Source organism: Gossypium hirsutum, chromosome D03 (assembly GCF_007990345.1).
Source record: "Gossypium hirsutum isolate 1008001.06 chromosome D03, Gossypium_hirsutum_v2.1, whole genome shotgun sequence".
In the NCBI taxonomy this organism is placed as follows: domain Eukaryota; kingdom Viridiplantae; phylum Streptophyta; class Magnoliopsida; order Malvales; family Malvaceae; genus Gossypium; species Gossypium hirsutum.
This window is the reverse complement of record NC_053439.1, coordinates 8,671,775-8,698,097: the sequence shown is the minus strand read 5'-3', so window position 1 is coordinate 8,698,097 and position 26,323 is coordinate 8,671,775. Positions and strand designations below refer to the sequence as shown.

The 26,323-nt window shown below is 32.3% G+C and overlaps 3 protein-coding genes across 8 annotated transcripts; 1 reads left to right on the top strand and 2 right to left on the bottom strand.

Annotated features, from left to right (window-relative positions):
- Positions 1-744: 744 nt before the first annotated feature.
- Positions 745-4,548, top strand: LOC107950542 (inositol-tetrakisphosphate 1-kinase 1). Of its 3 annotated transcripts, none has more exons than XM_016885413.2 (2): positions 745-1,795; positions 4,225-4,548. In XM_016885413.2, the coding sequence occupies exon 1, from the start codon at positions 847-849 to the stop codon at positions 1,771-1,773; it is 927 nt and encodes a 308-aa protein (XP_016740902.1). In that variant the 5' UTR covers positions 745-846; the 3' UTR covers positions 1,774-1,795; positions 4,225-4,548. The 3 variants fall into 3 exon arrangements, with proteins under 3 accessions (XP_016740902.1, XP_016740900.1, XP_016740901.1); XM_016885411.2 differs by lacking the exon at positions 4,225-4,548 and adding an exon at positions 3,039-3,237; XM_016885412.2 differs by lacking the exon at positions 4,225-4,548 and adding an exon at positions 3,027-3,237.
- Positions 4,549-20,023: 15,475 nt separating this feature from the next.
- Positions 20,024-22,529, bottom strand: LOC107950543 (norbelladine synthase). 4 transcript variants are annotated; one of them, XM_016885415.2, is made up of 3 exons: positions 21,982-22,529; positions 20,617-20,983; positions 20,024-20,534 (listed from the first exon to the last, which is right to left on the bottom strand). In XM_016885415.2, exons 2-3 carry the CDS (start codon positions 20,798-20,800, stop codon positions 20,242-20,244), a joined length of 477 nt encoding a protein of 158 aa, XP_016740904.2. In that variant the 5' UTR covers positions 20,801-20,983; positions 21,982-22,529; the 3' UTR covers positions 20,024-20,241. The 4 variants fall into 4 exon arrangements, with proteins under 4 accessions (XP_016740904.2, XP_040945654.1, XP_016740905.2 ...); XM_041089720.1 differs by having other exon boundaries at positions 20,617-21,365; positions 21,982-22,469; XM_016885416.2 differs by having other exon boundaries at positions 20,617-20,975; positions 21,982-22,469.
- A 1,525-nt stretch (positions 22,530-24,054) lies between these two features.
- LOC107950544 (norbelladine synthase) lies at positions 24,055-24,845 on the bottom strand. The gene is made up of 2 exons (XM_016885418.2): positions 24,637-24,845; positions 24,055-24,554 (listed from the first exon to the last, which is right to left on the bottom strand). The coding sequence occupies exons 1-2, from the start codon at positions 24,818-24,820 to the stop codon at positions 24,262-24,264; spliced, it is 477 nt and encodes a 158-aa protein (XP_016740907.2). The 5' UTR covers positions 24,821-24,845; the 3' UTR covers positions 24,055-24,261.
- Between the last annotated feature and the right edge of the window lie 1,478 nt (positions 24,846-26,323).

The following is a 26,323-nucleotide window of genomic DNA, read 5'->3' as shown; positions in this document are numbered from 1 at the left end:
AAACCACTAGAACCTAGAAACCTTAACCTGTTTAAAAAAAATTAAAACCCTAACAATAAAAAATCAGACAAGAAGGAACACACTTCTAACTGGAAGCATTTTTCTATAAATCCGCTAAAAATGCTTCTAATTGGAAGCTTTTTTGTTATTTCGGCCTACTCCAATACTTAAAAAAAATTTAATTTGGTAATTTTAAAAAAAATATTATTTTTGAGAAATTCAATCATAAATGTGATTATTTACCATTATATCAATAGTAATTACTAAATAATTTTTTAAAAACAAATTATTTTATTTAAAATGTTTTCTCTCACTTATATATAACTTATTTATACCATTATTTAAACTCTTAATTGATTGATGTTAAAAGTCAACCGAACACCAATTGATTAAAAAAATTATGAAAATATTAATCTGTATTTTAAAAATTTATATTATTTAAAAGTATCTTAATATTTTATTTTTTATAAAAATTAATAAAAAGTTACAGATTTAAACACATGCTATTTATATAAATAAATCATTTTCTTTTAATCTAATATTTACATTTAATTATATTATAATTTTTTATCACCTCTATATACTGATATATTATTAACTAAATTTAAATTGTTCATGTCATTTATTTATTAGATCTCTATATTCTAATTACGTATTTGACTTTTCCGTATTTTCTCCTTATTCCTTTTTCTTTTCAGTTAACATTTGAGTCTGGACGCAGTAGTACACGTGTTATAAATATATTCAACTTGCCACGTTCTCCTGAAGCTCATATGTATTATTTTCTCACTGCAACTTCTACTTTCCTCAACTTTCTCGTCTTCCAAACAGATCTCCCTCCCAAAAATGTCAAATCTTTCTTCAAAACCCTACCAAATCGGCTACGCTTTAACTCCGAAAAAGGAGCAAACTTTCATCGTACCGTCCCTCCTTTCTCACGCCTCCCAGAATGGCGTTGTTTTAACCAAAATCGACCCCACCAAACCTTTGATCCAACAAGGACCCTTCGATTGCATCCTCCACAAATTGTACGACTCCGACTGGAAACAAAATCTTCAAGACTTCGCTTCCCGAAACCCTAACATCCCCATCATCGCCTCTCCAGAGTCCATCGACATCCTTCGAAACAGAATCTCAATGCTCGAAACTGTTTCGAAACTAAAAATAAACAACACCGGAGTCCCCAAACAAATCACCATTACCGAAGTTACGGGTTTGGAAAATTTGAAACTCAACTTTCCGTTAATCGCGAAGCCGTTAGACGCGGACGGCAGTGAGACGTCGCACAAACTGCACCTCATCTTCGACAAAGATGGGTTAAATAACTTAACGGCGCCGTTTGTTTTGCAGGAGTTCGTTAATCACGGCGGCGTCGTCTTTAAAGTCTACGTGGCCGGCAAATATTTCCGGTGCGTGAAACGGAAGTCGTTACCCGATATTTCGGAGGAGAAACTGGTAAATTTGAAAGGTTCACTGCCGTTTTCGCAGGTCTCGAATTTGGCAGCGGCAGGGGGAGGGGAAGGTTGTAAATTTGAAAAGACGGAAATGCCCCCGGAGAGTTTAGTGAAGGAGTTGGTGGAAGGGTTAAAGGAGGAATTGAGGTTAAATTTGTTTAATTTCGATGTGATTAGGGATGGGAAAAACAAGGAGAATTACCTAGTCATCGATATCAATTATTTTCCGGGGTATGCCAAAATGCCGGATTTTGAGTCTGTCATTACGGATTTTTTACGTGATGTTGTGCACAAGGACATAAACTGCGGGGATAATTGAGGATTGGAGATGCCAAATATAGGTACTTTCTGAATATTTCCAGGTTTTAATAACCTCACATATTGGCATGCTTTGTATCATCATAGACGCATACTTGTTTCCTATATCAAATGTGGGTTTGTTTTGTTCTTGTTTGCTGCAAATTTTGCTCAAATTCTTAAGTAGAGGAACTCAAACTAGTTGTACTTGCCTATATTATTAGAATACAAATATGGGTGATCAAACACAGGGAATCTGGGTGTGAATACAAAGTTTGATTTAGTGGGCTGCCTTGGAGTTTGATAATGGGAGGAGAATAATTCATCATCCAAGCATGCTTTTGCTTTTGCTAGGGATGGACATAAGATAAGTGATATGAACTAGGATTTGAAAGGAATATTGATGGTGGAAAGACCCAATTTAGTTTGGTTTCTGTCACTTGTTAGCTGAAGTTCCTTTGTCCCATATTCTTGTATTATGTCATACTTAAGCTGTTGACTTAATTACCATTTTGCCTTACCAATCATGTTTTGACACAATTTAGTCCTTAATCCTTAATCATTACACTTTTCATAATTATTTCTTTCAAATAATCACCATTTTGTCCTTTTAACTTTTTCTATACTACCATGTATGATTTATTCTTTCTTTTGGCAAACTTTCACCTCTATCCCTCCTCCTTTTTCTTTTAATTCAATTTAATCATTCTAACCTTAATTTTCTCAATTTACCTCCAATACTTTTCACTCTCTTACAATCTAGTTAATACCCCAGATTTATTTCTCTCAATATATAGACTTTTCCAAACTTTTTCAGTATCTGACTTCACTTTCTTATAACACTGAAAATGTTCAAATTTCGACTTTCTCAAATTATAACTAATTCACTATTTATTTATCATTGTTTCAAATTCCTAAAATTTTGAGGATTTTACATTTCTCTCCCGCTTAAAAAATTTTGTCCTCAAAAATTGATAATACTCTGGTAACTGCAATACTATTGTCTTATAATTTCTTCACTCACCCACATCGCTCCTTCGGATATAAGATCTATCTGAATTTTCAATTTCTTCTGAAACTATTTCGACATTTATACATGAAAAACATCATAAAAGTTTTTCCAATATTGATAACTAAAATCAATCAATAACTATTGATTCCCATTCATGTCAAGAATCCCATGTAATGCAACAGGCTCCAGACTCAATAATACAATCTCTAAACCTGTCTTTTAATTTTTGAATCACTGATTCAAACTGACTATCAAATTTGAAGAAATTTTTGCAGGGCAGTACTGAAATTTCAACCAAGTTTTCACCATATTCTGATATGCAGATCATGCCAAGTATCACATCAAAACTGTAAGCTTAACATAAAATCTATAATCTGTAACTTCTCAAAAATCATTACTCATATGTTTCACTTTCTTCTCCCTTTACCCAGGAGAACTAATGTTTAATTCATCCTTCTCGACACATTCTACTAATTATTCTCTTTTTTTTTTCCCACTAATGGGCAGAACCGAAATCAATTAACACAAACATTAAAATATTAGTTAAAGAAACATTACCAGTTATCACATCAGGATTATCAAATGGCATAACTGCATAAGCTCGTGGTATCATTTGAGATTCGGATCAATTTGCTACTTCTTTTCCATATCTCTGACTACTAACAGTGCCACTTACTGTTTCTATCCGATTTCCCCTTGCTGAACTTGAGTAGTTTTCATAGTTTGTTCAACTAGTGGTTACTCTTTTTCCCGAGTTCTTGTCTTGTGTCTATTCATTCCTTCTATTCTTTGTGCTCTTTCAACCAAAGATGATAAATCTTGTAAATTCAAACCCACATGTACATAAAGATATTCATTCAGTCCCCACTCGAATCTTCTACACATCAGATTCCGTAGTCACTAGCTCTCAAGCATATTTACTCAATCTCACAAATTCTTTTTTGTATTCAGACAGTGATTTTGTTTTGCTTCAAATCAATGAATTCTCACTTCTTACTTTCCAAATATAGTTGACCCACAAACTTCTTTTTAAATTCTGATAAGAAGAAATTTCATGTAATTCTTTCAACCGAATTCACACTCTTTACAGTGGTCCATCATTGATAAGTTTCATCTTGTAATAATGACACAACACATCTCAACTTGTCTCCATCTGAACTGTTTTTTAACCAATATCCAACCATAGCATGATCATCTTATTTCTTACCTCTAAATTCTTCAGCTCCATGTTTTCTAATTTTCTCCAGAGGAGATAGTTAATTTGTAACAGAAAATTGTTGTTGGGACTATGATTCTGGCACAAGAGGGACAGGAGGTGGAGGAGGACTGGAGGGACATTGATTATGATAAACTGCTGAGAACTGGATTAATGTCTAAAAGAAAGCTTATTGTGTTTGGACCTTTAACATGTACTAATTCTGATTCATTTCTTGTTTTCCTATCACTCTTGCCTTTGTTCAGACCTTGATCTTACTAGTTCTTCCTGCTCATTCTGGGCCGCAGACAGTGGTACACGTTCTCCTCGGTTAAGATTAGAAGCCCTACTTTCTATTTCTTCATTTGAAGCATCTCTAGAATCTCGGGACATCTTCTATCCACATCACACAATCTAGCTTTATCCAAAAAAAAAAAAAAAAATCACATCTCATCACATCAGTAAACAAACGACATGTACTTCTAGATTCATTTTTGACCTTAGGATTAGAAAACTGGATTTTGATACTAATAAATGTAACACCCCTATATCCGACCCGACCACCCGGGTCAAAATATGGAATGTCACATTTGATGTCAGAGTAACCTTGGCCTTATACTATTAAATCGGACCTTTTATAGAGAATGTTCTAATATTATTTACTTGTTATTTTCATATTACTATTATATTGAATAAAATTGGATAAAATTTTTGTTTAAACATCTCATTTATGCAAAATAGCGCTGAAGTACTGATACTGCCTCGTAGGTATCGATACCTTGTTTCAAGTATCGATACCCCTGTATTGGTATTGATACCGTTTTAAACTTCAATATTTTAGAAAAATCAAATAAGATTCATATATATTTGTTCCCTAGTCAAAGTATTGATACCTAAATAAGGTTCGATATTTTAGAAAATCCAAAGGAAAATTTGTCAAAATAGCCCATCAATTTCACCATGTAAATTCCCTATTCAATAGACAATTTAAACCAGATCATTTCATTTATCAATTATAATCATGCATTCTCCATACTCAATTTCTTAAAATAATCAAACCAATATCAAGTTTTACGACTAGATCACTTAACATTTCATTTACTAACATAACACTCATCTAGGTACATGCCACTTATCTAAGACAAACTAGAGAAGAATTAGTCTTTTTCGACTCCGGTGATGTGATGAGATGCTTCAAATCTTTGGTATCCTTTGTTTCTACTCTTTTTCCTACGTGTATAAAACACATGTTAAGTTATTGCTAGCTTAGTAAATACACCCGGAGTTTAATTAACATTTTTTTCCAATATAAAAACTTAATTTATTTTATGATCATTTTCATAAATTTATTCAGAACATGTACTCATAATTAACTTTAAACTTACCAATCAATTATTACATCTTTTCATCTATTGCTATTATTTATCAAGACCCAATTTAGTCCTATTTCAATGCATTTAATTTTCTTGTTTCTTCATTTAACAAATATAGTATTAAACATTTAACAAAGGCCTAGTACACTAAACAGAACATGTGGGATATACGAATCAGTACAGGACAAAATTAAAGTGCGTAATGAGACAACATTGAAGTGCGTAATAGAGAGTGCGCTAAATTTCCTTAATGGTATGTCATCTATATCCCACTAGTTCTTATCTCGTCTACTTGAGAAACTATATCATAATCCATTTCATTTTCTTATTTCAAAACATAATTCAAATACTTTGAACTTATTTTAATTTAATAATTGATATAACAATTCAATTAACAAAAAAATCATATATCAATAATATATCACATATATCATAATACCTTATAAAAATTCCATAATTCACTAATAATTCTTACTATGTCTTTCACATGTCACTTTTACATATTTTGCAATTTAATCCTTTTCTTTTTCATAGTTTATCAAATATTATCATAACTTTACCGCATCCTTCCATATTTTACTCATTAACATATTTCACTTTGTATACTCATTTATTTATAATAATTGTAATTCTATCAACTTTTATATCTTTTACACTTTAGTCTTTTTTTACTTACTTTTCTTTTATTTTCTCTATTACGTAATACTTAGTAAATAAAATCAATTTATCATTTCCTTATACTTAATCATTATCAAATCTTATTCTTTATTTATAAAACATGCAAGCTTATAATTAAACATCATATTAAGACTTATATCCATCTAATTTAACTTAACAATTTACCACAAATTTTGAAAAAAAAAGTGAAACTCTAGTTGTACTTACAACTCAAAGTTAGGAATCAAGTTTTTTTTTCTATTTCTTACTTTGGCTCCTCCTTTGCTTTAACTCTCCACTTGTTTCTCACTTTCCTTCACTTTTTCTTCATTTATCGTATAAAAACATACAATATTTACACGTTAAAATCATACTCACATATCATAATCTATGTTTTTCAATCAAAACTAATATGTATTTCATGAAAAGTTAACATTTCTTACCTTAATCTCTTGTACTCAATACTAATCTCTTATTTTCTCTCTTTCAAGGCATTCATGGATGCATTTCTTATGAAATTTGGGTAGTTACTACATTTCTCTATTAATTTCACTCACTAATCATAAAAGAAATTAGAGGAATTTAACTTAATTGTGAGGACCTATTTGTAAGAAAATGGAAAGTTGAAGATGGTGGCTATAAGAAGTGGTGCGGATGGCATATATAAAGATGAAAGGTTCTTTCATCTTTTTCTACACTTTTCTACTTAATCCATTAAAATATCTTTTAATTTAATGATTTAGATTTTGACCCTCCAATCTTATTTGACACAATTTCATATTTAATTAATACACTCTCAATAATTATTTTATTCACTTAATTATCATTGTGCCCTACCAATTATGTTTTCAGACAATTTAGTCCTTAATCATTACACTTTTTATAATTATCTAACTCAAATATTTACCATTTTGTCCTTTAACTTTTTCTATAATACCATGTATGATTCATTCTTTCTTTTGGTAAATTTTCATAATTATCTAACTCAAATATTTTCCATTTTGTCCTTAACTTTTTCTATAATACCATGTATGATTCATTCTTTCTTTTGGTAAATTTTCACCTCTAGTCCCTCATTTTCCTTCAATTCAATTTAATCATTTTAACTTTAAATTTTTTCACTTTGGCCCCAATACTTTTCAATCTCTTACAATCTAGTTAATACCCTAATTTTTTTTCTCTCAATATATAGACTTTTCTAAACTTCTTTAGTATTTGTCTTTTCTATCATTTAACATTGAAAATTCCCAATTTCTAAATTTCTCTGTAACCTCCCCAATTTGGCTTAGACGTTAGACCTAAATTCGGGAAATTACATTAGCCATCAAAATGACCTAGTAGCAATCGAGGTTTATAAAATAGTCGATTCAAAACATTTTTTTTTATTTTAGAAGAAAAATTAGATTATTTTTAGAAAAATCTATGAGTTAAAAAAAGTAGTTTAACATCTTTTTTGTAAAGGATGATTATCATTGAAAATTTTAGTTAATTTCTAATTTATTTATTAGAGAAAATTTATTTATAATCTTGCTGTGGAAACGTGATTTTTAACTTAGTTTTAATAACATCTATATTTCATGCATATTTGGTTATAATCCATGATTCAACATTTAAAAAGAATTATTTAAAAGACATGCATGTTAATTAAAAATCAACCTAAGTCTCATGCCATAGTTCAAAATAAAATGATAGTATCTGAATAATAAAAATATCAATTAGTAATTTTAAAATATTCATATGGTAGAACTGTCAATTCGAGCCGAGCCCTCCGTATGCCGGGCCCACGTTCTAACTTGGTGGGCTATCTGTAAGGATAGAAATAAAAACGGTAGTGAGCTATGAAGCTCAGTGTGAGTTCCATTGCAAAAAGATCAAAGTAAACAATAGACAAAACATACTTCAAAGGATAAACCGCAATTAATTAACAATACAAAATATCAGTAAATCAGATAAATTTCATCAACATAATATCTCAATGTTTAAAGGATAAACACAATTTTAATAGCAACTCAAAATTTCGATGTTCCAGATTAACTCATTATCATAATATCTCGGTGTTCACGACAATACAAATGCTCATAAATCATTCAATTTCAATTTATTAGAAAAAAGGTTTTTACCCCACCACTACACACTACAGTAAAAGCTTCCTAGAACTCCCTACATTTACACCATGTTATGGATAAAATCACTCATTGTTGTGGACGATCCACTCATTGTGGATAAATCACTAGTAATAAAAAACGGTGGATATACCACCGGATATTTTGATAAAATAGTTTTTACAGACTAGTTGCCAAAAGGTTGTGGATACATAACATATTTGCAAATTGAAGTTGCTAATAAACTGTTCAAACGTTGCAGATAAAAGTTGTTCAAACGGTGTGGATAAACCACTTAATGGTGCAGATAAACTGTTCAATTTCTTTCATTCACATCGTTTCACCCCATGCAATGCAATATGACAAACTCAAATAAATCAATATGGTAGTATTTAATTATGCTTTTAATAGAATAATACAATAACAATTAATATGCTCATAATAGTTCAACTTATTAGCCAAAATTCATGCTTTTCATGTATTCGGAGTAACAGTATCATAGGGCATGTCGTTCATACGATCACAAGTATAGATACAATAATAATATATATTATTCATAATTAACACAAATATAAGTAAAGACAAATAAATAACATATAAATTTGATTAATCAAGGATTCTAACATATTTCATATCATTAGAGACCTAATTGCATAATTTAATTCACTAAAACTAGTTCAGAACTTGTTCAAAGACTAATCTGATTGAAATATAATATTTTGGTTAAAACTGTAAAATTTATAAAGTAGGAGACAAAACTATAAAATTTTTTAAAAATAAGGAACAAAACTATAAAATATGAAAAATAGGGGTAAAATTATAAAATCTAAAAAAATATGGGCAAAATTATAAATTTTGAAAAATAAGGGTAAAATTATAATATATGAAAAATAGGGGATAAAATTATAATATTTAAAACATAAGGGACACATGGCCATATGACTAGGCCGTGTGGAGGTGGTACACGGCTGTGTAGCTGAGTCATGTAACAGACTGAGGTTGTGTGAAAATTGTAAAATCAACCTACAGGGGAGACACGACTGTGTGGAGGGTCCTAGGCTGTGTGAGAAGCAAAAATTCTAGGGTTTCAGGGGGACATGGTCGTGTAAGGGGGCTGTGTGGTCCACACAGGCGGCCCACACGCTTGTATTGTAACACCTCTAACCCGTATCTGTCGCCGAAACAAAGTTATGGAGCATTACCGAAATATACAGATCAAATACAGACATTTCATAAAATTTAACATTCATGTCAGAAAGTATTCATAAAGTCCCTTATATGAGCTCTTGTGACCCAAAACATACATTAGAAACAATTCGGGACTAAACCGAGTACTCATAGAATTTTTCGCAAGATCTCAAAATTTTTTTAAGGTGAAGGGGCCACACGCCCGTGTGCCAGGCTGTGTGATAAATTTTGAGCATTATGTTTTGAATTTTTAAATATGCAGAAGACACACGGCCAAAACACACGCCCATATGCTAGGCCGTGTGTCACACACGGCTAAGACACGCGCTTGTGTCTTTTCCCGTGTGGACAAAATAAGGTCATTTCCAAGCCATGTTTCTCACCCAAACTTGCCTTGTACCTACATTAACACTTTAACACATTCACAAGCCAATCCAAGACATTCAAATCCAACCCAAAATTAAGTCTTATACATGATGTATCACTTCATAAATCTATATATCCAAACTTACCTATTTGACCAAAAATGCATATAAACAATACTTATAAGATTACTAACAAATCAACCATATCAATCTCACACTAAACATGATATAACCTTATATATTTACACATCAAAACACATTCATCACAAGCCATTCCAATGGCTAAATTCAACCAAACACATACATGCTATTCTTGACCACTTTTAGCCTATACCTGCCATTATAACCTAAGATTTAACTTACTTTTTATATCGAAACGAGCTGATGGATAGTGTGAAGTATCTTCGCCAAGCTTCCAACCCAACGAGCTTCCAAAGTACTATAAAATAGGAAAAATAATACAGGGTAAACATATTATGCTTAGTAAGTTCATATAACGGGATATTAACTTACCAATCATTTATATTTAAAGTAAACATGCAAAATTCATCCATAGAAAATTTGGCAATTTGCCTAAACACATATAATCTCAAGAAATACGTTAGTCATGTACTTCATGTGAATATCAAGAATCAAAGATGAACTCATTATGTAAAATTTTCATATACATATGCTTTCCACATCATATATCCATATAACATGTACATTTCCATAATAATTCATCTCAAGTTCAGATTATCTCATGTCGAAACTTTGCCCGTTGAATTTATTAGAAATATCCATGGATACACAGGTAGTACACTTGAAGTGTACAATTTGTAATCCGTCAATTCATATTCGAGAGTGCTTCTTAGAGCACATAATCGGGAATCCCTCTCTCGAACCATATAATAGGAAGCTCATGTGAGCCATGTAACAGGAAGCTTATCCGGACTGTATAACGGGAAGCTCATAAGAGCCATAATCGGGAAGCTCATGCTAGCCAATAACGGGTAGCTCTGAAGAGCCATTAACAGGAAGCTCTGGATAGCCATATATCGGGAAGTTCAAGCGAGCTAGATCGGGAATCTCGGAGAGCCATTAATCAGGAAGCTCACAAAGAGCCTTTAATCGGGAAGCTCACGAAGAGCCATATAACGGGAAGCTCGAGAGGACTAATAACGGGATGCTCTTTTGAGCTATGCTGTGTCCGCCATATATGCAGGACCACAACCAATTCAAGAACCCTGTATCCAATCAAATTTTATATATTCAAACGAGACTTTATCCTTATCGATCATTGTTGGATATGTGAATACTTTCATATACATGACAATAATACAAACACTTACATACAATTCAATTAACATATATAAATTCTCAATTTAGTTACACGAACTTACCCCGACAATGTTCGTGAACTTGTATGCTACTAATCCGTTACTTTTTCTTTACCTCGATCTAGCTCCGTATTTGATCTATCCAAATCTATATAAGTAAAGTTAGCTCAATTTAATACAATCCCTATTTAATTCAATTAAATTCACATCCTAATAAAAATTACCATTTACCCCTATACTTTTAATTAATGACGATTTCGTCCCTAGGCTCGAAAAATGAAATTCATGCAATTTAATCCTTATTCCAAGCCTAGCCAATTTTTACATATAACATTTGCAGCCCATGTAATTCATAAAATTTATAACTTTTCCATGAATTTTACATCTTTATAATTTAGTCCCTAAATCACAATTTCATCAAAATTCACTTTACAAAAGTTGTTTATCTATCAACAACCTCTCATTTTCTACCAGAAATTTAATAATTCATGCATATTAATCCATGGAAAAACCCTAGTACTTTGATAAATTTGCAAATTAACCCCCGAGATAGCTAAATTAAACTATTACAATCTCAGAAATATATAAATTACTAAAAACGAGACTTGAATACTCACCTAATTAGGCCAAATAAGTTTAACTTTCTTCAATTCTCCATGGCTAGGGTTTCCATATTTTATTTGGGAGAGATGATGATAATTGATGATATTTTTCTTTATGTTATTATTTATCATCTTTCTAATTTTATCATTTTCTTTTTCTAATTTTCCATGGATGAATCATCATACTTATCTACTAACTTCTCCTAATGGTCCATTTGCCATGTAAGAACCTCAAATTTTTAATTTCATAGCTATTTGATCCTTTTAGCTACTAGAATTAAACTTTTGCAGTTTATGCAATTTGGTCATTTTCTCAATTAAACATGAAATCGGTAAAATTTTCTTAACAAAATTTCTATGCGATATTCCTATCATAATGTAGATCATGAAATAATATTAAAATAATTTTCTTACGGACTCAAATTTGTGGTCCCAAAATCACTATTTTGATTTCACTAAAAACGGGCTGTTACATGTATAGTCGACCATGTGGTCTATTCTAGGTTTGATTTTCTCATAAAAGAACACACACTTGTCACCAGGATCTCAAACATTGTTCCTTGTGCCTAGGTCTGATCTGGGGTACTTGGAATAGGTTTTTTAAATAGGATTTACATAAGAATCAATAATAGTTTCCAAGATTTATCAAAATTATCAAGATTTTTGGGAAAATTCGTAAAAGATTCGTATTTGAGTTGAAAGATTAACAAGAAAAACTATTACAGAATTTATGGGTTCTAATTGGAAAGAAGAATGCTTACTGATCTATAATGAGATTTTAAAGGTTATCGATGATAAATTCAACAACCAGTGAAGAACGAATTTAATGAAGATTGATTTTGATTTGGAGTGAGCAAAGAAATAATTTTCACAAAAAAATAATGTGAAATATGATGAAAAAGAAAAGGAGTTGAAAAGAAAATAAGAATTTAAAGGGAAAAGAGTAAGCATTCAAGTTGAAATAGAAAAGAAATCAAAATCCTAGAGTAATTAGGAAAAAGAGGATTAAATACTTAGGGTTTTCAAATTTCAAGGGGTTGCATGGAAAAATATCCAATTTTGGTCGAAATTAAAATGGAGATGGGGAGTTTGGCGTGACTTGAACCTAGTTTGCAAGGGAGAAAAAGTAAAGGCTTTAATCATTTGAGCTATTGCTCACTTTTATTAATTTCCTACTCTATTTAAAACTTGTTTTTAGGTGACTCTCATTCTAGTTTGCTAAAAATTTAAAGCAAAGAACTGGGAAAAAAGTGAATAGAACTATCAAAATTATCAAGATTTTTTGGGAATTTCGTAAAAGATTCGTATTCGAGTTGAAAGATTAACAAGAACAACTATTACAAAATTTATGGGTTCTAATTGAAAATGAGAATACTTACCGATCTTTAATGAGATTTTGAAGGTTATCGATGATAAACTCAACAACCAGTGTAGAATGAATTTAATAGAGATTGATTTTGATTCGGAGTGAGCAAAGAAATAATTTTTACAGCAAAATAATGTGAAATATGATGAAAAAGAAAAAGAGGAGAAAAGAAAAGAAGAATTTAAAGGGAAAAGAGGGAACATTCAAGTTGAAATAGAAAAGAAATAAAAATCCTAGAGTAATTAGGAAAAGGAGGATTAAATACTTAGGGTTTTCAAATTTCAAGGGGTTGCAAGGCAAGATATCCAATTTTGGTCGAAATTAAAATGGAAATGGGGAGTTTGGCGTAACTTGAACCTGGTTTGCAAGGGAGAAAAAAGTAAAGGCTTTAATCATTTGAGCTATTGCTCACTTTTATTAATTTTCTACTCTATTTTAAACTTATTTTTAGGTGACTTTCACTCTAGTTTGCTAAAAATTTAAAGAAAAGAATGGGAAAAAAGTGAATAGAACTATCAAAATTTTCAAGATCTTTGGGAAATTTCGTAAAAGATTCGTATTCGAGTTGAAAGATTAACAAGAACGAATATTACGGAATTTATGGGTTCTAATTGGAAATGAGAATACTTACCGATCTTTAATGAGATTTTAAAGGTTATCGATGATAAGTTCAACAACCAGTGAAGAACATGAGCGTGTTCCTAGACCGTTTGTGTGGTTATGAATTGTGCAGGGTTCACACGTGCCAGTGACATGGGCGTGTATCCAGGCCGTGTAACTCACTGTTTTAGGACAGCACAGGTAAAGGACATGAGCGTGTGTCAAGCCATGTAGGACACACAAGCTTGTGCTAGACCGTGTGGAGTCACATGGGCCAATTCTCCAGGCCGTATGAAACCACATGAACGTGTGAAATAATATTTGGAATTTTTCGCTCGGGCCACAAGCGTCGTTTAAAACAAATGCATGTCTACTGTAGGGTCCGTACAATCTGAATTAGATTGTATAACTTGATATCTGATTATCTGATGATGAACAACTTGGGAACGATACATATATCTGCTATGCCGAACCTAAGTATGTAGAAACTATCAGAATGTAGTGTGCTATTGTATAATGTATGTGAATTATCTAGGTACGGTCTGTATTCTGTTAAGCTTGCTGGTGCTTCTCTACGTTACTCTATTGATAAAGAATATACGATATCTAGATATGTTAAAGTGATTGTTACTGATTCTGACTTAAAGTCGTACATGTGATTTCATGGCAAATCTAATATGATCTGTTGAGGTTTGATGAGTCTGTCTTACAAAACATGAACTCCCATATCTATTGATTCTGTTATTGAATGATAGCATTACTTATATGCTCATCACTCCGATTCTGCATACGCGTGCCATGACACATTGTATAGGATTTGGGTTAATGTGAAATGAGGAAGTTTCTGGTAGTTTAATGATCTGCATTACTTGGTGGTTTATCCACAATTCTATTCTGACAGCTCGACTATGATATAGTGATTTGACCACATATATCTGGTCTGGCAGTTTCAACAACAAATATTCTAGTGGCACTGTCCACAGTTTTCTATTGGTGTGATCTGGCTGGACGAGTTCTGGGGGAATTCTATTTTGGTGTGTAGCAAAATTGGCTAGGATATTTTCTGATAAATTTACATTCTGATCTGTTTGAGAAATACTGCATCTACATAAACATACATGCTCTGTTTTGCTCTACTCTGTTCTGTTCTGCTCCATTCCATTATGTTCTGTTCTATTTGATTTGTTTGGTTCTGCTCTGTTCTGTTGTACTTTGTTCTGTTGTACTACCTTTGTTGAAATCTTTGTGATACTCTAGATCTGTTCCATACTAGTTATACAACTATTATTAAGTTTTTTACGTTACTAAGATTTATATATTACGCTGTTTATATGTATTTGAGTTGGTTATACGTGATGCTTGGTAACTCACTCTTTGTCTTACCTTTACTTGTTCAGGAAAACATCCGATTTAGGATCAGACGGTGTACGAGAGCTCAGATTGTTTTGTACTAAAATAACTATGATTTAATCTTTTGGGTTTGTAATTTGTTTCGAACTTGCCTGGTTTCTTTTATAATCTTGTCAGTATTTGTCAAGTTTTAAAATAGAATTATGAAACCACCTAAATCGACTAAAATGAATTTTTGGTTTTCAAAGTTAAAACTCCTAAAAGAAATTAGTTTTCAATACGTTGGTGTAACTAATCCAAATTTGGCTTAAACTTCTAGGCCAAATTTGAGTTGTTACATTCAGAGGCATTAGAGGTAAGTTTACAAAGCTCAGGTTATGGTTTTTGGGTTCAAAACTCTTCTTGAAAAATGTTTTAAGTAAATGAAACTTCTGACTGACTTCCTGAAAAAACTGTATGTTCAGATTTTGACTATTTTCGAGTCTGTAAATAAAGAATCCGAGACTCCGACGCCGATCTGTAAGTATCTCTACTTTAGCTATGTTAAATGAGCTAACACATATTGTAGTGTTTGATTACTATGTTCTAGTTAAAAACTGTGGAAACTCTGTGAAAACCTCTGCTAAAACTTTTGTCTTAGGATTGTTGATAAACCTAAGTTAACTCATAGAATCTCTGAAACTGTAGATTAAAATAATAAGTATAGGTAGCCTTAATCGTCGAGCGACTCGAGTCGAGTCCTCTTCTTGGGGTAACGAGTCTAATCTAAGAATTTATGAACCTGTAAGGATGCTCAAATCTGAGGGCGATAATCAAGAATGTGGGGCATTGCGGTGCTCGAATTGTGTTTAGTGATTCGAAAGGGTTGATTAGACACAAATTGAATTTGTAGGCCAAAAGCCCATGATGGAGAAATTCTAACTATGAGAAGAGTGCGAGTGCTATTGATTTGAACCTACAACTGAAGAACCATTAGCGATTTCTGTGATATGTTCTTGTAATAATTTGCGTTGGTGAATAAAAAGTCATTGGAAATATTGTTTGTTTTGTATTAAATTTTGAGTTGTGCAGCGACAGCGTAGTGGTCTATGTGAATAGAAACAATATAGATTCTGTAGTTTAGGAAATGATGAGACTGTGGGAATTTCAGGGACGAAACTCTTTTAAAGGGGAGAGAGTTGTAACATCCCAAAAGTCGGGATAGAAGAAATTGGATTTTGAAACCAAAAGTGGCCATCCCTCAATTATGAGTTTAGATCTTGGAAATTTTTTACAAGGAAATTGATCTGGTTCAGTGGTTAAGTGTTCAGGTCCTGTGGACATTCGAAGTAGGGACACACGACCATGTCTCAGCCCGTGTTCGTACCCGTGTAACTCTCTAACTTAGGTCACATGGTCAAGCCACACGCCCGTGTGTCTGGTCTTGTAACTTTCGAAAAACCACCTTTAAAACCTACAGGGTACACACGACCATGCCGCATGGTCGTGTGTCATACACAACTAAGACACACGCTCGTGTTTTAGGCCGTGTGGACAATAAATAAGTCATTTTTAAGCCATTTCTTTCACCCAAATCAAGCTCACACCTGCTAGTCATTTGCAAATAAAATCAAGTTTCAAAACATACCTCAAACATGCATGATAGGACTAATTCAATATGGTATCTATCCATACAACTAATATGCCAAAAGGCACCTCAATCACAAATCATGAAATCAACCAAAACATAAACACATTTGACATAAATCAACCACCCACAACTACCTATTTCTGTACCATGTCATAACATAATTTATCATGTACAAAAACACAACCAAACATACCAAATTGGTCATCCAACATATACTTTTACTTGATTATTTCAACACCAACCATTTAAACATCAAAATGCCAAAAGTTTAACAACCATGTTACCACATAAATACATGCCAAACATAACCACTAGATCATTAATACAAGTTCACCTATACATGTCATTATAACCATAACTAAAACATCAAAAGCTATCGATATAGCTACTGGATAGTGTTATAGGTCTCCGACGAGCTTCCAATTATAACTTTATTACAGAACATTAAAATCATTTAATAGTATGCACATAATTGTCCACCCACAATCAAAATGGTTTAATTACCAACTAAATCCTTTAACCATTTAATTTCATAGCCATATAGTACCTTTAACTTATAGAACTCTAATTTTGTACCTTTAATTATTTAGTTCTTTTCACTAAATTAAATACGCAAACATCAAAATTCTTAACGAAATTTTTATACGACACTACTATCATACCGTAGACTTTAAAATAATATTAAAATAAATATTTTCACGGTGGATTTATGGTTTCAAAACCACTGTTCTGATTTCACTAAAAACGGGCTGTTACAACTCTCTTCCTTAAAGGAATTTTCGTCCCCGAAAATCTTACCCAAAAATAGGTTCGGGTATTACGCTTTCATAGCTTCTTCCGGTTACCAGGTGACTTCTTCTAAATTGTGTCTTTTCCAAAGAACTGTCACTAAAGCTATGTTTTTATTTCTCAATTCTTTAACTTTTTGAGCTAGAATTTTGATCAATTCTTCGCTGTACGACATATCGGGTTGAATCTTGACATCAATAGGAAAGATAACATGTGAAGGGTCTGATCGGTATCATCGTAACATAGATACGTGGAACACATTATGTATCTTATCTAACTTTGAAGGCAACATCAATCTGTGAGCTACTGGTCTGATTCTTTCGATAATCTCATATGACTCGATAAATCGCGGACTTAGCTTTCCTTTATGACTGAATTGAAGAAATTTTTTCCAGGGTGACACTTTCAAGAACACTTTATCGCCGACTTGAAATTCAATCTCTTTACGTTTTAAATCCGCATATGATTTATGTCGATCTAAAGCTACTTTCAAACTTTCTCAAATAACTTTAACTTTTTCTTCGATTTCTCGTATCAAATCAACCCCGTGAATCTTTTTCTTACCGAGCTCAGTCCAATACAATTGATTTCAGCACCTTCAACTATACAAAGCTTCGTATGGTGCCATCTTTATGCTTGATTGATAACTGTTGTTGTAAGCGAGTTGAACTAACGGTAGAAATATTTCCCAATTGCCTTCGAACTCTAAAACACAACATCAAAGCATGTCTTCAAGTGTTTGTTTCACTCACTTAGATTGACCATCTATCTGAGGATGAAACACGGTGCTAAAATGAAAACGAGTACCTAGAGCCTCATGTAATTTGCTCCAGAATCAAGACGTAAATCACGGATCACTATCAGAAATAATAGAAACTGGCACCCGTGTAATCTAACAATCTTAGCAACATATAACTCGGTTAACCTCTCAAGAGAATAATCAGTACGCACTGGAATAAAATGTGCAGACTTCATCAGATGATCATCGATAAACTAAATTGCATCTTTCTGTCTCGAAGACAAAGGCAATCCCGATACAAAATCCATTGTGATGCACTCCTATTTTCATTTCAGAATCATCACTGGCTGTAACAAACCAGAAGGTACTTGATGTTCAGCTTTAACTTGCTGACATACTGAACATCTTGATACGAACTCAGAAATCTTTTGTTTCATACCCGGCCACCAGTACATTTGTTTCAAATCACTGTAGATTTTGTTGCTACCAGGATGAACAAACAAGCTACTATTATGAGCTTCTCATAAAATCTTCTGAACGAGATCTGAATTTCTTGGAACACAAATTCTTCCTTTGAAGTATAAACTATCATCAAATCCAATCTAAAAATCTGAATCAAGAGTCTACTCAATCTGTTTTCGTTTTGGCTATCAATACACCATCACATTTCTGAGCCTCATAAATCTGTTGTAAAAATATCGGCTTAGATTTCAACTCAGCTAAGATCGAACCATCATCAGACAACGTTAATCACGTATTCAATGCTCGCAAAGCAAACAGAGATTTTCTACTCAAAGCATCGACAACTACATTAGCTTTTCCCGGATGATAATCAATGATCAAATCATAGTCTTTCAATAGCTCGAGCCATATGCGCTTTCTCAAATTCAAATATTTCTATGTCATTAAATAATTCAAGCTTGTGATCTATAAAGATATGACATTTTTCACCGTATAAATGGTGTCGCCAAATCTTCAACGCAAATACAATCATTGTAAGCTCTAAATCATGCGTCAGATAATTTTTTTCGTGCAGTTTTAACTGTCTAAAAGCATACGCTATCACTTTGTCTTCCTGCATCAAAACACAACCTAAACAATTTAAAGATGCATCACTATAAATCACAAATTCTTTACTTGACTTTGGTTGAGCTAACACCGATGCCTCGATTAACAGTGCTTTTAATCGATCGAAACTTTGCTGACATTTCTCAGACCACTCGAACTTAACATCTGTCTGCAATAATCTCGTCATCGGTGTAGCAATCCTCGAAAATCCCTTAACAAACCTTCTGTAATATCCAGCTAATCCTAGAAAAATTCTAACCTCAGATGCATTTCTCGAAGGCTTCTAATCAACAACTGCTGAAATTTTGCTCAAATTAACTTTGATGCCCTCGGCTGATACAACATGTCCCAGAAATTTAACTTCTCGAAGCCAGAATTCATAGTTGCTAAACTTAGCGAATAATTACTTTTCGCGCAAAATTTGCAAAACAATTCTCAAATGTTCGGATAGACTTAATAATATAAGCTATGTAAAGTAAGGGAAATTGAGTATCCTTTGACTTTCTCTTAAAAGTTATTTTTTTTAGTTATCCCAATTTGGGGGATAAAACTAGGAAAAAGAAAGAGAATGTTTTTTTTTGTCCTTTATTTCTTTTGTAAATAGTTTTATAAAAATTCATTATAATTATCATTTTCACGGCTTATCTAAACAAAAATTATTAAAATTATTTTATTATTTTATTAAATTTAATTATTTAAACAAGATAAATGTAATTATTTACTTTTTTTTATTCTCCCGATTTTACTTTTTGTTTCTTCACTACTTTTAATCCAAACATAGTGTTAAACGTGTGAGAGGATATTTAGTAACGTACCAAACTTGGGAACTAATCACCCTATTTAAATAAAAAAATTGACCCAATAAACAAACAAAAAAAAGAACAAAAATAGAGCCATAAATTCAATTGATATTATAATGAAGCAGCAAACCTTGGTTATATAATAACATCAAACCATCAATTAAGTCACATTGTATTTTTAAAGAGAAAATATATATTCGAATTTTGAAAATAACATCATTAAAAGGACAATTATAAACCTCAAACATACGCTCTATATCCATCATATCTTGGATATACATGAGAAATGAGCAATGAAACGAAGTAGTTGGATTGGAACATGGAAAGGGAAAGTCCTAGAGAGTGGATTTGTTTTGGCAGAGATGTTTCCCAATAATTTCAGCCATCATTTCCAGTGGCTTAATGTTGACATGGGAAACAACATCGGCAAGCTTCTCGTCTCCTTCATACTCTATAGTTGACCTCACCATACATGATTCCGAATCTTTCTCCACTATCTCTAACCGAATACGAACCACATCGAATCCAAGATCTTTGTATCCTCCTTCAAGCACTTCTGTTTCTTTAACTCGATCTTCATCATCAATCTTTGTGAATCTTTCTTTCATGTAACCCCTTCCAAGGCTTCCTACAATGAAATTCACATTTTATTGCAAAATAGAATCACTTATTATTTCTAACCAAAGACTATCAATATATCAAGTACGTGCCTGGTGGAAGTGTGAGTTTGGCAATGGTTCCAACGCCTCCATCACCTTCTAGGAATTCTACCCTTCCAAGAACCTCCGGTGCTAGTTTATCCACAAGCCTCCCCACTTCCAGACCACAGTATACATCCCATATTAAAGCTGCCGGAACACCAACCGGAGTATCCTGTGAGACATGGCCCTGCATCTTTCTCTTTTTTTTCTGATTATAAGCTTGTGAGTTTAGATACCTTCCCTTCCCCAATCTTTTATATATACTTGTAAGTTGCAAAACAATCGAACAAGAACAAAGGGAACAATAAAGATATTGGTTTGGTCGCCTGCCTTTCTCAAACGGGGTCGGCCCTTCAGTTTGGAAGTTCCTAAGTAACTAGGAATCAATGAAAATATCATGGAAGTGACCATAAGATTTACTGAACCGAATATGGAAAAACCAATCACTTTTTCATGTTTCTTTCCAACTAAGGCTCTTGCATTTAAGCTATTACATTTGGTACTAAACATGAGTTTTTATATGCATGAGAAATATATAGGACATTCTCATTTAAAAGACAATCATTGAGAAGTATGTTACAGAGGGTAGAGATTCCAAGAAAAATACAGTGGCAAGATGAAGAGAACAAATTATTTCAGAGTTTATAAAAGCATAGTTTCCTGGTGTAACAAGCTGCATTAAAAATTTAGGTCCTTCTCGGATGCAAGAATTAGACACCAGATTAAAGCAACTTCTTTGAGTTGGTTCTTGTACATATCTATAAAAATGAAACATATTTGTTAACAATACTGAAACTTTTCCACTTAATTAAAATGAAAAACTAATAGTTTAACTTCACTTTCATATTAAAACATTTGCAAGACACGTAAGGAAGGTTAAAGAAACTAATATTCAATTATCAAAATCATCACTATTTTTCCAAGTATTGCAAGATTTCATCTAATTCTCGAGTGTCCCTCTCAATATTAGATAAACAGATAACAAAGTATTAATTAAAACAACTAAGTTGTAAATTATATCAACCAAAACTCACATCATTAATCTCAAACAGAGTTCATACAAGTACATAACACTCAGCTGAAAATCAAAATCTTCATTGGGCAGCTAACCATTCAAAGAGGTGCTTTTTTCACCTCAAACTAGAAAATACCTTTTATATTTTCTATTTGTTTTTTTTTCTCATTTTTAACCAACCAAATAGAAACTGAAGTTGCAATAAAATCCATCAAAAAAAAAAAAAAGAAACACCCACCTTGTTCACATGATCCAAACACCAAATTCCTAAATAAAATAGTCCCAACTACAAAGATAGGACAATTCAAACCTAAATTTAAAAAACAAAAACAAAAAAAGAAAAGAAAAGATTAACTAACCTTCTGATTCTCTAGGCTTTCTGTGTATTGCTTTAGTGTATGAAAGCTACCAAATCCAAGATCATGGAGAAACAGAAAATTTGCCTATGATGGAGTCCTTTTACGAGATGAGTGGAGGTGAGAGAGTGAATAAAGTGAGAGGTTTGGTCTTCCACTCCTTCTTGCCTAATGGGATAAAGCCTTCTTTTTCAGTTTACTAACTTAACATTTTCCGTTGACTCAGAATATTTTACTGAACCAAACCCCCTGAAATTCCAAAAATCTTTTATGGTAAAGTGCCCTGGAGTGCTAAAAATACTGCCTTTTAAAAAAAAGTACTAGTTTAAGCCATTTAAAAAAAAAATTATGGGATCAAGTTGAAATAGCGAAAATGTAAATGCTTTTAGTTGAAAACATTTTTAGCAAATGGTCGTTGAACCCCCTTAACGAATTTTTTCTTCTATATAAACCCTATTTTCTTTCTTTTTTTACAATTCAATCTCAACTCTCTCTCTCACTCATATTTTTAAATCTCTCTCGAATTTCTCTCAAATCTCTCTTGAATTTCTCACTTAAATTTTATTCTTCTCTCAACTCTCTTTTATTTATTAAAATTGTATTAAAGTTTCTTCAAAAATTAATTTTTTGAAATTGTAATTACCTAAGGTGATTTAAGATAATTAAATTAAGGATTTAAATGGTAAAAGTATCATTTCAATACAAGATGGAGGGTTAGAGTATTGTTTTTCTTTTGTAAATTTAATAACTCCAAAGACATTCATTTTATTTCAATTCATAACCTTGGTTGAGGAGGGAATTTTGGTTTGGTGGTTGGGCTAGTTAGCGCCAGTTATCTACATAGTTACAAATGTTTCTTTCAAATGAAACTAGATAGTTAGATGATGGTGGTGTTAATCATTATGCTTAATATTTTATAATGTTAACTAATGGGTTTAGGTTGTGTGTGACTTTTGGTTGGGTGGTCGATTGTAAACATGGGAAATTGGTCAATGATTGTTCCCACTAACATTTAGATATTGTCATATAATTTTAATTAAAATGGATTTTCTTGGGAAAAAGGGATGGGACGGTGAGAAAGAAAAAAGAGCGAGGAAACTGAAGTTGTGAATGGTTGTGGCTGGACGAAAGATAGAAACAGAAAAAGACTTAAACATTTTGATTTTCTTTCCTTATGCTCATCTTTGCTAACTGTTTGAAGAAAGAGAAGTGGGTGGTTAAACTGTTTCATGGTCAAACTGGGCTCATTAGGAGCTGATTTTAGGAAGAAAAATAGGTAAATTCCTCAACTCGTCTTTGCCTCTAGACCACTGGTGGGAACTGGTAATGGGACTTTGGAGAGGTTGGTTTTAAACTTGACCGAAGGTCCCTCTTGCAGCTGAGTTCTTGCATGTCCAAGACTAATAAATTCATGAAGTGTTCTAGTAGAAATACAGGGCTGCGGAATGTGTTTTCTTTTGTTTTAACAAGGAAATGGTTGTGTACAGCTAAGGGAGAAGCTGGAAGCAGCAGTAAGAAAGGGAAAGGCACGGCTTCAGAGTAGTTTCTGTTGGATTTTCTGGTGAGATTCTCACAGTCACGCCCTTGTTCTTTTCTCTTCTTTTCCTTACTGTTCTTTCAAATGGTGAAATTGGTAAGGCTGGTAGGAGATGGAAGTTGAACGGTAGTTGTATGATTTGAACCTAATGTCTCATGTCTCAAAATTAAAGTATAAGGATTAAATTTTAAATTTTAAAAGAATAGAAAAACCTTTAACATATTTGAACCCATAATAAACCAATGTTTAAAGAAAAAATTTGATGTGTCAAAATTTTAAAGACGAGGTAGGGAGGCGGGGCACAATGCGAAGGCAATGGATTTTCGTTTCTTTCCTTTATTTGGATAGACTTAATAAATCAAGTAAGGGAAATTGAGTATCCTTTGCTTTATGTTGAAAGTTAAATTTTTTAGTTGTCTTAAAAGTCAATTTAATTTGAGGGCAAAGCTAGGAAAAAGGAAGAAAAATGTTTTATAATTAAGTCACATATTTAAATTATAGAGTATGTCACATTGTAGGTTATGTCACATCAAACTATATTTAAACATCAAACCATCAATTAAGTCACATTGTATTATTTTTAAGGAGAGAATGTATATTCGAATTTTAAATATAACATTATCAAAAGTACAATTATAAACCTCAAACATACACTATAAAACGGACATATATCCATCATATCTTAGATATATGAGAAATGAGCAATGAAACGAAGTAGTTGGATTGGAACATGGAAAGGGAAAGTCCTAGAGAGTGGATTTGTTTTGGCAGAGATGTTTCCCAATAATTTCAGCCATCATTTCCAGTGGCTTAACGTTGACATGGGAAACAACATCGGCAAGCTTCTCGTCTCCTTCATACTCTATAGTTGACCTCACCATACATGATTCCGAATCTTTCTCCACTATCTCTAACCGAATACGAACCACATCGAATCCAAGATCTTTGTATCCTCCTTCAAGCACTTCTGTTTCTTTAACTCGATTTTCATCATCAATCTTTGTGAATCTTTCTTTCATGTAACCCCTTCCAGGGCTTCCTACAATGAAATTCACATTTTATTGCAAAATAGAATCACTTATTATTTCTAACCAAAGACTATCAATATATCAAGTACGTGCCTGGGGGAAGTGTGAGTTTGGCAATGGTTCCAACGCCTCCATCACCTTCTAGGAATTCTACCCTTCCAAGAACCTCCGGTGCTAGTTTATCCACAAGCCTCCCCAGTTCCAGACCACGGTATACATCCCATATTAAAGCTGCCGGAACACCAACCGGAGTATCCTGTGAGACATGGCCCTGCATCTTTCTCCTTTTTTCTGATTATAAGCTTATGAATTTTGATACCTTCCCTTCCCCGATGTTTTATATATAGTTGTAAGTTGCAAAACGATCGAATAAGAAAGATATTGGTTTTGTCGCCTGCCTTTCTCAAATAGGGTCGGCCCTTTAGTTTGGAAGTTCCTAAGTGGGAATCTCTACTACTATTTGTCTAAGGAAATGATGCTTTTCTTAGCCGATTGCCTAATTTTATACATATCCAATAAGTCTATATTTTTTAATCTTTGAATTAAATATGGGTAAATTTGTGAGTATATTATGTTTTACAATTTGAATGTGCCAAAGTTGGCTTTAAGGGTATAACTATTATCCATGTGTTCACATTCCTAAAATTAGTTAGGGTCAAATTTTCATTTTATCAAAAAACAAAAAAATTATATCAAGATTTTTTGAGATAAATTTCATGAAAATTAAATTATAAATTTTAAGACCAAATATATTTTAATTACTCTTTTAAATAAAAAGATATATATATTTTTTAAGATTACAATATAGATCTTAAACTAATATAAATATGGATCCCAAATCGATAAAATCAAACTATTGTAATATAATAAAGTATAAATATAAATATATGTTATTAAATTATTATAGCACAAATGAATTAAAAATTGAAAAAATCTAAATGAAGCCGATTAATATGCCTAAAACATCAGCACATAATCAAATTTGCCAATAATGCACATTATCAAGCCTACTAAAGAGACCAAAACGTACCTAACTTAGTTCTCGGTACCAACTCATTATACATCTATTAAGAATCAAATGCATGCCTTAACTCGTTATAATTTTAATGCCTTAGCTACTCCATAATTTTTAGTATTTTGTTTTTCTGTTCTTCTCTTGGGTTTGGGTAATCATGGTTTTCATATCTATCTCTCTCGGGTAACAAGTTTTAGGTTTGATTTAGTTGGGTTTGTGAAGGTTGTGATTTTGGGAATGAATTTTGACTAACTTGTGGAGTTTTCCGATTTAGTTGAGGGATGTGAGGTTTGATGTTTATGGGTTAGCTGATAGGGGTGAGGTTAGAAAATTTTTTTAGAGGGCCGAAATTAAATTATAATTTTTAATAGTTTATATCTTTATAATTTTTAAAAGATTAAATCAAAATTGTCATTTTTAGAAGAGGTCAAAGTATAATTTTACTTTTATTAAGTTAAAATTTTAAAATTTTTAAAAGACCTAAATAGATAATTTTCTATTTTAAAGGGCCGAGGCCTACCAAATAGGTCACTGCTGATGCTAATAATGGAGTTGTGATGATGGTGAAGAACATAAAAAGAAAATAATAAAAATTGAAGTTTTGGTTGAAGGAAGAATTCGTACAGAAGCATTCTAAATCAAATTATAATGAGTTGTTGTGGACTCTAAAAATTTCGTATACAAAACAATTTTTCTCTGTATGGTATAAAACTTTTTTGGAAATTTTAATTTTTTTTAAAAAGTATTAATACTTAAAAGAATAGA